The sequence below is a fragment of the Gracilinanus agilis genome, chromosome 1 (assembly GCF_016433145.1).
Source record: "Gracilinanus agilis isolate LMUSP501 chromosome 1, AgileGrace, whole genome shotgun sequence".
Taxonomy (NCBI): domain Eukaryota; kingdom Metazoa; phylum Chordata; class Mammalia; order Didelphimorphia; family Didelphidae; genus Gracilinanus; species Gracilinanus agilis.
Genome location: NC_058130.1, coordinates 100868266 through 100881330, shown reverse-complemented (window position 1 = coordinate 100881330; position 13065 = coordinate 100868266). Strand labels below are relative to the sequence as shown.

At 41.5% G+C, this 13065-nt stretch overlaps 1 protein-coding gene across 1 annotated transcript in view; it reads right to left on the bottom strand.

The window, feature by feature from the left end:
• Positions 1-890: 890 nt before the first annotated feature.
• Positions 891-13065, bottom strand: part of PLPPR1 (phospholipid phosphatase related 1) — a 171182-nt gene continuing 159007 nt past the window's right edge. The window contains exons 5-7 of the mRNA XM_044677197.1: positions 10158-10334; positions 5002-5133; positions 891-923 (exon numbers count right to left, since the gene is read on the bottom strand). Coding sequence (XP_044533132.1) covers positions 891-923; positions 5002-5133; positions 10158-10334 — 342 coding nt within the window. The remainder of the gene's footprint in view (positions 924-5001; positions 5134-10157; positions 10335-13065) is intronic.

Sequence of the window (13065 nt, the reverse complement as noted above, 5' to 3'; positions counted from 1 at the left end):
CAGGTTCCATTTGTTGTCAATGATCTAATTTCTTCCCTTTAAAATAATACTGTGCAAACTGTAAAATATTCATTTTTCATATAAAGTCCATAGAATATGATTTACAAAACTGGCATTGAAGAGGAGGCTTGGTGCTGGTTATTCAGGAGACAAGGTAGGGTGTTACAGGTGGGGCCCTCCCCGAGGATGCTGCTGTGGAAAACTTTTCCCAGTTTCTGAGCTGCCTAAGAAAGAATCCTCTAATAAATTGATGGGAAATTCAGGATCCTCAGCAAAAGGCTTGGGATAACCCAGGGAGTCCACTGAGAATGACAGATGTGGTAGTTTCACTGTAGAACATCGCAGTCAGGCAGGCAGGCAGGCTGGCAGACAGGTACATTAGAGGGTCAGAATGGGGTGCATCCTCAGATGGAACATCCTTTTTTGTGTGTGATTTCTGGTTTCCCATTAACTAACACGAGCCTCCCTGCAAACTCAGAAAACATGATCGGCTTCTCAAGGAGATTTAACTAGTCTGTAAGCAGCAGGTAAGAATGAGCTGTTAGGGGAAATTTATTTCGGTGTCTATAAAACTGAGAAAAGAAGGCCTGTGTACAAATATCACAAAACAACATCAACAATTCAATAGCTGTGGTTCCTCAGTGCACACTTGAACAAGGGAAAAAAAAGTTGGTTTAAAATTCTGGCATAAATATGTTAAAGCTGACAAAAAAAAGAATCAGGGTTAGCTACATCACTTCCTCATACAAAAAAATGTACAAAACATCAGCCTCTAACTAGACATAACATAATACTTGTCTTCACAGTCCGACATTTAGTAACTGTGTGTCTTGGAGTATTGAACTGGAGGGTAATTAAAAAAAAACCAGCTTCTGGCACCGTCTTCCACCTCAAGTAACTTCAGTCATGGAGGCCGAGTGATTCTGGGGAGCAAACACAAATAGGTGGGTACCTGAACATCGGCTTGTCTCATCCCCCTTTTACCCCCAAAGTGCTCTAATCCAAATGGCTTTTATGCTGTTCTCCAAACATGTCCCATCTTTATCTGTCTCTGAGCCTTTGCTCAGGATGCTTCCTCTCCCCCAAATGACTTTTCTTGTTTCTGCCAATTGACATTTTAGCCTTATTTAAAGCCATCTCCACTAGGAAGTCATGCCTGAATCTTAACCGTGTACCTGGAGGAAAATATAATCCCCCCTTGCTTTGAACCTCCATAGCACTTTGTGACTCTCCCTATGATAATCATGACAATGATACAACATTTCTATAGCATTTTAAGATGTAGAATGCACTTCATTATCAACTTTATTACTGTTATTCTCTGTGTATACTTGTCCCGCCCCTTTAATAGATGATAAATCCCTTGAAGGCAATGACTACATTTTACTCATCTTTTTAAACTCCCACAATGCCTAAGCAGAGAGCCTTCACATAACAGGCAATGCAGAGATTCCACTAATGTGGTATTCTCACTGGAAAATAGGGCACTCTTTTTCATTTTTCATCTCATTGCAGTTTTGATTTTTTTTTTTTACATAGAGTGAACAGCTCTTTAGAGAGACCAGAATCAATCTGTCCTGGAAAGTAAGATAACATTTGCCCTGTGGTCTAGATGATAGCCCTGATTGTTCGCAAGCTTCTCATTGGGAACAAGGAGGGAGACGGCGGCCCAACAATTGCCTGGTATCTTAGGAAATTCTGTCCATTGGCTTTGACATCAAAACATTCGCCTAACTGCCAAAAGGGAAGCTCTTCTAACTTGGAGAGTGATGTCATGGAAACCAAAATGTGCATATCAGGGCAAACTACATCACTTCCTCAGATATGTACAGCATGGCAGGATATACCTGGGTAAAAGACAATATGTGCCTTCGCAGATTGACAATGAGTAATAGTGTATCTTGAATTACTGAGCAGAAAGTTAATAAAATCTTGCAGCAAACGGGGGGAAAAGGCTACTGCTTTATCATGAATCCCAATAAAATATGAAAATTGCCCTCTATGGTTTGTGCTAAACTTAGTCATATTAAAGGTGCACAGTTTTGGGAAATGTTGGCAAGAAAATTAATGGTTGCCTTTTATTTTTAAAAAAAAAAGAGGACATTTGGCTTTCTAATGTCCCTGGGAATCTATTCCATGGGAATGCCATTAAGAAGAAACTTAGGGCAGCTGGGTAGCTCAGTGGATTGAGAGCCAGGCCTAGAAATAGGAGGTTCTAGGTTCAAATCTGACCTCAGACACTTCCCAGCTGTGTGACCCTGGGCAAGTCACTTGATCCCCATTGTCTAGCCCTTACCACTCTTCTGCCTTGGGGCCAATACACAGCATTTAGTCCAAGATGGAAGGTAAGTGTTAAAAAAAAAAGAAGAAACTTAATTCCTGGAAATCAGGTCATACATGAGATAACCTAATACTCCTCTAGGTTTCTGACCCCTCATCACGTGGCATTGGCAATGTGTGTTTTTCTTTTTTTCTTTTTTTTTTTAAACCCTTAACTTCTGTGTATTGGCTCATAGGTGGACACCAGCAGTTGCTGGGGGGCATTTGGACTTCCTGTTGGGGGGACGGCCTGAAGCTCTAACTTCCTCCTGTTCTCTATCTCTGTGAGCTGAAGAGGTTTGGCTTTTTTCCTATCCCCTGAAGCTGCAGCTCCCCACTTTGCTGTGCCTGTCTGGAGAAATCCTACCTACAGTCATTGATATCCAACAGGGTTTCCTGTCTACTGAGAGAGGGTTCCCAGCTGCTCTGAAGATGTGTGTTATCAAGCCAGTATACCTGTCCATGGTGGGAAGGCCTGAAGCCATCTTAGGCCTAACCCTGCTAGGGTTGAACTCTACCATTAAAGAGTTGACCCTAAACTACCCTGAAGAACTGTATATCTTACCACAGTACTTTGGGAGGATTAATAGTGTCAGGTAGTCAGATAGCCCAAGGAAATTTAGACAGACAGTGTAAGGCCTAGGGAGCTTGGAAGTAAAAGGAAGAGACCCATGTGGGGGTTGTAGAAGGTGGGAATTAAGCTAGACCCCTTAGTGTTAGGGTATCCTAAGTCCTTAATCCTCCCCTCCATCAAACCATGTTTTTTTTTTTTTTTTTTTTTTTTTTTTTTTTTTTTTAAGCCCTTACCTTCCATCTTGGACTAAATACTGTGTATTGACTCCAACGCAGAAGATTGGTAAGGGTAGGCAATGGGGGTCAAGTGACTTGCCCAGGGTCACACAGCTGGGAAGTGTCTGAGGCCAGATTTGAATCTACGACCTCCTGTCTCTAGGTCTGGCTCTCAATCCACTGAGCTACCCAGCTGCCCCCAAACAATGTTTTAAAATAAACCCCTGTCCTATTTTGAACTCTGTCTGGTAGTCTGAGTGCACTGGTCACTGGGAGGAGGCCCACAGGCCCTTCTCTGTGAGTTACCAAGGAACCAACTTAACCGTGGTCTCTTACCATTATCAACACCAACCATCAAGAATATATGCATTATTTCAGCTAATATCAGCAAGGCCATGATTTAGTGGGTTAATTTAGAGCTTTTGCATAGACCTGCCCAGGTAAATGCTTGGGGTAGTGATGAAGGTGGTGGGAGGAATTACCTGACTCAGTTACACCCTTCTGAGGTTAGAGTCTGAAGAAGTTGATGGATTTACATGGAAATATTGGTAATCAATAATACAATCCAACTTTAATTTTCTTCATTAGTAAGTGGATATTGGTTTTTGGTTCTATTCCTGGCTCAGCTTCTTGCACACAGTAGATGCTCAGTCTTTTTTTGTGTGTGAATATTGATTGGCTGAATGTTTCTGTGCTACAATGTCCTCATCTCTATGATAAAGGTAATATCTCAGACTTCAGGGGACATAAAGAGCAGAATTACGTCAGGCAAGAAGTATTCTCCAAGGCTCTCAGAGACATACCCTGTCAATGCAAGGGCACCATCATTTTGACACCTGGGCTATTTATTCAATCTGATCAGAAGTTTATTAGGCTCTAAACTTTAAATAATTAATTTATTCTCTTGCATTCTGTAGAGGAAATGTGCAAAATCTATATGCCAAGAATTTGGGGAAACATCTCTCTAGAAATAGTGGCCATAGAGGTCAAAGAAAACTTCCCGTTAGTGGGATGAGGAGTGTGTCTGTGCCTCCCTTTACAAATACAGGTAGGCACTTTCTCTGTTGTATTAGAGAGAATAGAATTAGAGAGAATTAGAGAGCTCACTCAGAGAGGGAAAGTAATGAATGCTTTGGCTCATCACCAGGAAATTCATCATCCTAGAGATTGCTCCAGTTTTGCTACTCATACCTCATCAGTTGCTTCTGCTCTCTCCAGATTTGAGGGGTAAGCAAAGGACTCTTCCTATAGCCTCCCTTTAGAGAGTATGCAAAATCCTAGATTCCACTTCCTACCTCTTTAGCTGCCTTTTGTGTATTTTCTTCCTCAAATAGACTATATGTTTATTGAGAGTAGGAGTTATCTTTTTTTAAAATTTGTATCTTCAGCACTTAGCAGATTCTTAATAAAGGTTTATCATATCAGGTTCAAACAGTGAGTATATATTAGAGGCAGGACTTCAGTCCTGGACTTCTTAACTTTGAGGATGACTCTATCAAACCACACCCCCTCTTCTGTGTATTTGTGAAGGTTGACAAATTCTAAAATGGATAGCCAAAGGAAGTTGTAAAAATAACTTTTCTTAGAGAGGGAAGAGGAGAGGGAGGGAGGAATTTGGAACTTAAAATTCTAGAAAACTAATGTAAATTTTTTTACATGTAATGAGGAAAAAATAAAATATTGAAAGAGAAAAAATTACTTCCTTAGAGGTCTTTAAAACACAATAAACTCTTATTTGTCAGGATGGACTTAGAATAATCTAGTTCATAGATATTGGTAGATATCAGGTGACTTCTAAGGCCCCCATTTTCCCAGTCATTCTTTGGTGCTTGTCCTTGCCCTAAGCATCTGTACAAATCCATCTGTATGGCTGATGAGTAGGCTTCACAATACCTGTGCACTCAGGGTCTCCAGAGGACTTTCTACTCTGGGGAAGGCCATTAGGGGCATTTCTCTGGGATCCTCAGGTTTGGGTTTAGAAGGAGAGCCACGTGTTCCTTTGAAGTTATGTACAACACACATTCCCTGTAGGATGAGAGAAAAAAGAAGTTGGTGAAAGATTGCAACCATTACCAACAGTATCATTCTTGTATGAGTCAAGTCCTTCAAAGACCATGACCTAAATAAAGGTCCTTGAAGACAGCTGAGTCTTCTTCCCTTGCCCTGAATTTCCCACCATGATTAGTATAAGGCTAGGCACATTCCAAGCCTCTATAAATAGTTTTATGGTCATTCGGCTATTCAAGCATCACCATAATATTTTAGTTTTTCATTTAAAAAAACTTAACTTCTGTCTTAGAATTGGTACTATGTATTGGTTCCAAGGCAGAAGAGTAGTAAGGGCTGCTGCTGCTGCTTCTTCCTCTTCCTTTCCTTCTTCTCCTTCTTCTCCTTCTCTCCTTCTTCTCTTCCTCCTCCTCTCTCCTCCTCCTTCCTCATTTTCATTGGTATTTTTTATTTTTCTATCATTTACATTTCCTAATATAGCCCTATAACTCCTTCCTCTTCCCAGAGATCTATTAGTTTATGATGTCTAGTTCATCTTTGTCTTTCCCTGGGCTCTGTAATTCTCTCTCTAACAACCTGCCCTTTTTCTTTCCAGCAGGGTGTCTTATCTACTTCAATACTGTGTCTCTATCTCTGTCCCATATTTCATCCAAGTTTATCCACCAGGCTCTTCTCTGTGCAGAATACATAAGCAACAAATATCCCCATTCCCCAAGCCCCCTACCATGGAAGCTATTTCTTATTTCCTTTCCTTCAGAACCTGCTGGCCATGACACTTAAATATTTATTTCACAGACAGTAAAGCTCTCAGCTCCTCCTCAGAAAGCTCTTTCTTAATCCTCATTTTTGCTATAATCTCTCTGCTTAGGGATTCTCCCTAGATCTTGGTCCTATGCATGTCTCTCACAAGATTTGTACTTCGAACTCTAATTCTAGCAGATTGTACAAATGGGCTTTCTATTGGACGGGAGGCAGATATTGCCATAGTCTCTTTTTAAAAAAGTATTTAGCACAGTGCTTGGAATGAAGTAGGTGCTTAATAAGTGTTGACTGATGTTAAAGGCCTGAGCATTGAGCTTGGTCTGGAGAAGAATTTTGTTCAAATATTGCCTATGATAAGACAGCTCAGTGGGTCCACGGATAGAGGTCTGGGTCTAGAGTTAGGAAGACCAGAGTTCAAATCTGGTCTCAGAAACTTACTAGCTGTGTGACTCTCAGCAAGACACCAAAATGGCAGACCATTCCAGAATATTTGCCAAGAAAACTGCATGAAAGCATTGGTATAGTGTGGTCCACAGTTTCATGAAGAGTTGGACACGACTGAATGACTGAAAAATGACCAGTTGCCTGTGATGCTCTAGCCAGGTAGTCTTGGGCAAGTTACTTACCATCTCTGAGACATAATTTCTTCCTCTATATAAAAATGGTGATAATGTCTATAACACATACCTCACGGGGTTGTTGTGAGACTCAAATGAGATAATAGAAGTAAAATTTCCCTAATATACAGATCGGTTATTCTTTAGGTAAAATCTAGACTGGCTTCCCGACATTCCCCAAACCTGTTGGATTTTGTGTTTCTTTGACCTTCCTTAATGTTTCTCATAGCAAATTTCTGAGGGATCTATCAACAAAAATCATTTTGTTGGCCAGCCCAGACATGAGTGTTCTTTTTGTTTGGCTGCTAGTAATAAATGTCCTCCAGCACTCATGAATGTCTTGAGCAGGAACTTTAGACAGACTGATAATATTCCTGAAGCAATCTTTAAACAAATGCATCATTGAAACATCATGTTTCAGTGAAAATGGAACTGGTTTTAGAGTCAGAGGACCTGGGTTCAAATTCCTTTTGCCACCTGTGTCAATGACTCAACAAGCACTATTGAACCAGGCATTAGTGTGAAAATCCTCCCTGGATCTCAGTTTCTGGATTACAGTCAATTCTGGTCAAGTTACTTATCTTTGCCAGCCTCCGTTTCCTCATCTGCAAAATAAGGATAATAGCATCTACCTCCCAGGGTTGTTGTGTGAATAAGACAAGTTAATATTTGTGAAACACTTTATAATCCTTAAGGCATTGAATGAATTCCATTATAATTATTTTTATTTTTATTATAGCACTGGGTAATTGCCATCCGGTCCATCTCATAAATTTGAGACATTCCATCTGTGAAGTATTGGACAAAAAGCCTTTTAACTGTCCCTAAAGCAGCCTTTATAGTCTGGAAATTGGCTCAGGAGAGTGAAGAGTTCAATCAGAAATCTAGTCCATCAACAGTCTTTGGCACCTTTTATTTCTTTTGTCCGAGTTTGTGGTCAGCCAGTGTAAAGGAGAGTTTTTCAGAAGTCCAACCAAGCCTTGGCCATCAGGAGTCATAGGTTGTTCCTGATTCTATTGTTCATTTTTTGAACAGTATCAGCCAAGGCTCTTTTCCTCCATTGGACCCAGTATCCATAAGTATAAAATGAGGGGTTTGGGTTGCTAGGAGTGTCCATATTCTCTAAGTGTAAATATGGTGCCACAAAGGTGCTTCTTGTAATGACCTTCACAAACACAGAAAAGGTACCAGCTTAGGACATGGGGCATTGGGAACTTTGACATTTTGAGAAAAAGTGAGGTTCAGTTCCTAAATATGGGGATTTTTTTCTGTGTGACTATGATGATTTCACCCCTTTCTTAGGGCCCTGAAAGTCCAGAGAGGCTCAACAGAGCATCAGCCAGAAGAATATTAATATTAATTTAACATTTATATAGCATTTATGATGTGCCAGGCATTATGTTAAGTGCTTTACAAATATCTTATTTGATCCTCACAACAGCCCTGGGAGGTGGGTGTTATTATTATTCCCATCTTACAGATAAGGAAGTTGAAGTAAACGTAGGTTAAATGACCCGGGTCCAACAGCTAACAAGTGCCTGAGGTTGGATTTGATCTCAGGTCTCCCTGACTCCTGGTCTGGTGCTCTATTATTATAAAGAAGGTATCTTTAGCTACTCTTATAGTTATTATAGGGTATATTAATCAGGGAACCTGTGCTTTGGATAACCTTGATAGCTGGTGCAGGGACACCTGAATCCTGTCACTCTGCTGGATGTTATAATAACTGCCCCTTCTCGATAACAGCACCCAGGAAGGCTCCCTAAAGGTCAGGTGGATGGGTAACCCTTTCAGGTCCCACCTGGGGTTGGATTGATTATTAATATTGGACTCTATTAGCCTTGGATAACATTTTCATTTGACTGCGTTGCTCCCTCCCCAAGGGTTGTGATGTAATAACCACTTCAGGAAGGTACTTAATAAGCTTTATCTATAGATGTTAATAAGGGAAAGGAATAATTAGGAATGGATTGGGGATAGGAGACCCTGTCAATAATGGCTATGATCACTGATCCCTCAGGCCTGTGGGCTATTTTAGTAATGCTGGAACTCTTGTTCTTCACCTCCTCTGGCTCAGCTTGGCCACGGCCAAACCAGAGAAAGCAATCTGCTTGGTTGATACAGGTATTGATGATCCCTCTCAGCTTCTTATTGCCAGTTGTTACATCAGTCCTACCGCCGTCAGGAAATACCTCCCTCTGCTTCTTCTCCTTCCCTCTTCCCGGTTCCCACCCGGGCCAGGATACCTAAATATCTAATGATGTTTCAGATGTCTAAATATCTGGGGGGAATTCAGAGAGAATCAGAGGATCCAAGATCAGATCCACAGGTCAATGCTCCAAGATCAGATCAATGTCCAAGGCCAAGGGTTCCAGGCCAAGGGTCCAAGGCCAACGGTCCAAGGCCAAATGCCCTTCTCAGATGACTGTCAGGGTATTTATATCCTCTGGCCAACTGCCTTTCCTCTTGTCCTCACAGCCTCTGGGAACATTCCGATGTCTCCAACTGTCTTCACCTGTCAATCAAGGCGAGACTCACAACTCCCAGAGTTTGAATATGACACTATCCACGGAGTCCTTCAGCTGCCCAGTATAGTACTATATAGAGAACTGCCATATAGAACAGTGGAAAGAACAAAGGAAATAATAAAGAACCCAAGGAAACCTGTCACTCATACTGTGTGACTTTGCTGAGGTCCCTGAATAATTGTGCCTTAGTTTCCTCACTTATACAATGAAGAGGCTGGACTAGATGGCCTGAAAGGCCCTTTCCAACTCTAAATCTCTTGTTCCAAGGTCCATGGCTCTCTTCTGTTGGACTCTGAGTTCTTTCTGAGGGCAATGACCAGCCCTGCCCCTTAAGTGCTTTTTTTTTTAGAAATGTAAATTTATTTATTTATTTTAAGCCTTTGCCTAAACCCTTTAAATTGATATCAGTTCTAAGGCAGAAGAGTGGTAAGGGCTAGGCAATGGGGGTTAAATGATTTGCCCAGGATCATACTGCTAGGAAGTGTACGAGGCCAGATTTAAACCCAGGACCTCCTATCAAAGATTTGGTGCTCTCACCATTGAGCCTTCCCATGAGTGCTTTTCACTTTTATTCTAGAATCACATGGAATACATGGGAACAATTGCCACATTACTCAACTCAGATAAGAGAAAACCCAATTGTCAATTAGTCCAAGAATCAAGATGCTGATGATTTCCAGGATATTTAGTTAAATGTAATTTGATCATCCTTTGGAATAAGGGCTACTAAATATCTTCAGTTCACAATAGTTTCAACTGACTTTGGGGGTCCATGAACTTGCTTTAATTAATTAATTTATTTCTGATGTTTTGATCACTCTATTACAGTATAATTGGTTTTCTTTGTAATCCTACATATTTTATCTTACACATTCTAAAACATGATTCTGAGAAGGGATCCATATAGAGTAAAGAGATGTAGGAGGGATATAAATTCATGGAAATGTCTGAGTTTTGGTCATCCAGGACTCTACCCCTATGGGAAATACTTTCAACAACACTGGCCTACAAATGACTTAATAGGTTTTATTGGACTGCCAAAGCGGTCCAGGTCACACACAAAAAGGGTGAGAGCTCCCCACTTTAAAAGATCTGGAAGAAGCATCAGAACAGGTTGGGGAATGATTTGACCTACCAGAAACAGGGCCACTGCTGTGCCCAGGATGAAGCCTGCAATCACGTCTGAACAATGGTTCCGATACTCAGAGACTCGGTTCAGTCCGGTGAGGAATGCTGTGCAGAGGGTCCCCAGGCACAAGACGGGCTTCGCCAGTCGACTGCTTTTGGTTTTGATGGTACTTGTGATATACATCTGGAACACAGGGAAATCCAAGGCAGCACATTTCAGTATGGCTGTTCTTATCTGTCTCCAGACACCTCTGTAGGACCATGTACAATCTATGAGTGTGTATACAAAATTCTCAAAGACCCACATGGAATCCACGTAGCCTTGGAGGAAATCTGCCTAAACGACACTGGCTCATTCAAAATCCATGTAGGCATGAGCAGTCTACACCGAAGATGGCCACAAATAGATCATGCTCAAATAAGTGATATCATTTGTCTTTCTGGTCTTTCACCTGCTTGATTGTTTTTTTAAAGCCTTGTCTTCTATCTTAGAATCACAAAGCATTAGCATAAGCCACCTGACTGCCCCATTTCATTTGTTTTTAAAGTGAAGTGTCACAAACCTCCTTTTTAATGAAATTGGACTAAGAACACAGTATTGCAAGAATCTTGGGCATCTTCACATCAGTGATAGTGCATGGAAATGCAGTAGGGATGTGAATTCATGGAATATCTAGGTTTTGGTCAGCCAGGACTCTACCTTTGTGGGAAATGCCTTCACTAATATAGGTCTAGAACACATCAGTGACTTAATAGAGACAGAGAGTTATCTGAGGCTCAGAAAGATTAATTGTCTTTCTTTGGGTTTTATAAGAGACAGGCAGGTGTTTCAGTGGGTAGAGAGCCAGGTCTGGAGGTAGGAGATCTGGGATTCAAATCTGACCTCAGATACTTCTTAGCTGGGTGGCCCTGGGCAAGTCACTTGACCCCACTTGCCTAGACCTTATCACTCTTCTACTTTGGGACCAATACTTAGCATTGATTTTTAAAATGTAAGGTAAGTGTTTAAAAAAAAAAGCCCACTCATGTAATAAAAATCAGATGAAGAGACTGCTTAAATCCTGCCTTTGGCATTTATCAGCTCTCGGACCCTGGGGCAAGTCACTTATTTTCTCTCAGACTCAGTTTTCCCATTAGTAAATTAAAATATTGGACTAGATGGTCTTTTCTAGCACTGATTATGAGTTTGTGACATAATTTATTATAAAGATAATATGCTTTGTTTTCTGTCATTGCCTGCCATGTATCTGGGGTTTCTCAGTCCCCCAACCCTCTGTTACAAATGTACATCACAGAGGAAGATTAGTAAAGCTGCACACTGCGCTTCCACTCCTAACCCCAACTAAGGCCCCGTGCCCCTGGCTCAGTAAATAGTGAATGCTCATTAAAAACTTTGATCACTGGTAATGCAGACCCATGTTTGAGCACAATTTGGGTTTTTTCTTCCCCCAATAATGAAAGTAGTAACTCATCCTTCACTAGTCCCGAAGGTTTGCCCAATTCTCTCCTCCTGAGTCTGTGAGACAAGAGGGACTGATCAGGAAACTAAGGCTGAAAGGATTGAAGTGACACCCCTGGAGTAACCCAGAGTACCTGTCAGAGCTGGGCCTTGAAGGCTAAACATCTGCCTCTAATATTACCCAATCCCGGATCTCCCGCTGTAGAGAATAAGAGTGTGAGATATTTTTCTTCTTTGTTTTAACCCTTACCTTCCATCTTTGTAGTTAGGTTCCAAGGCAAATGGCTAGGCAATGGGGGTTAAGTGACTTGCTCAGCAACATCCATCAAGAAAGTGTCTGAGGTCATATTTGAACCCAGGACCTCGGGTCTCTACGCCTGGGTCTCAATCTTCTGAACCACCTCACTGCCTATGAGTTCACTCTGGAGTTCCAGCTACTGCCGGGGTAAGAGCCCTAGACTCCGGGTCAAGCCTCAGATTTGCCATTTACTGGCTAGTAAGACTCTTGAGGAAGCCACTGAACCTCAGTGTCTTCATCTGTAAAATATACTTGTGCCAGCTACTTCACAGGTGTTGTAAGACTCTAATGAGAAGACTGGACATTAAATACAACACACCGGAGAGCAGTTACTAGTCTCTGAATCTTTTGAGTCATAGATGGCGAAGGATTGGGCCACTAGATGGCGCTACAGTACACAGAGTGAAGGAACCGTTAATCTCAGATCCGGGCTGAAAAAGTTGTTCTCATCACCCCCTCCCATCCCCCCCACTCCACGCAGGTCCCCACGCCGACCTTCCAGTGTTCTCATCTGTAAAACGGGATAATAATAGCCCCCATCTCCTGGAACTGTTGTGAAGATAAAATGAAATCATATTTGTAACGGGCTCTGCAAACCTTGAAGTTATGCAGAAATGCTAGTGACGGATAATTGATGGTGATGAAGACCTATATGGCGCTCTTTCCAAAGGGAATATGTAGATTCTGCTTTAAGATCATCAACACGAATGATGGAATGATTTCCCCCACAGACCACTAGAGGTCACTGTTCCCTAGGCAAAAGGTAACAATGAAGCCACAGTCCAAGTTTATAAAGATAGTTATTCTATAGTTTGTGTCTACAGGTGCCGATCTCTGGTTATTCCTGCTCTGATCTGAATTTGTAACAACTGGGGTGGGGTAGGAGAGGTGGGAGATGGGCACTATAGTTTGTGGGTGTTCACACTTGTATTTTATTTGCATTTGTACTGCCTATAGCTATGACTTTCCCTTCTAACTCTGCAAGAATAAAAAATTAAGTTAAAACATATTTGACTGTGCTTGCTTATCTCCTAACTTTATAGATGTCCATATCCCCTTAACGTCTTTCCTCTCTCTCTCTCTCTCTCTCTCTCTCTCTCTCTCTCTCTCTCTCTCTCTCTCTCTCTCTCTCTCTCCTCTTTCTCCTCTTTCTCTCTC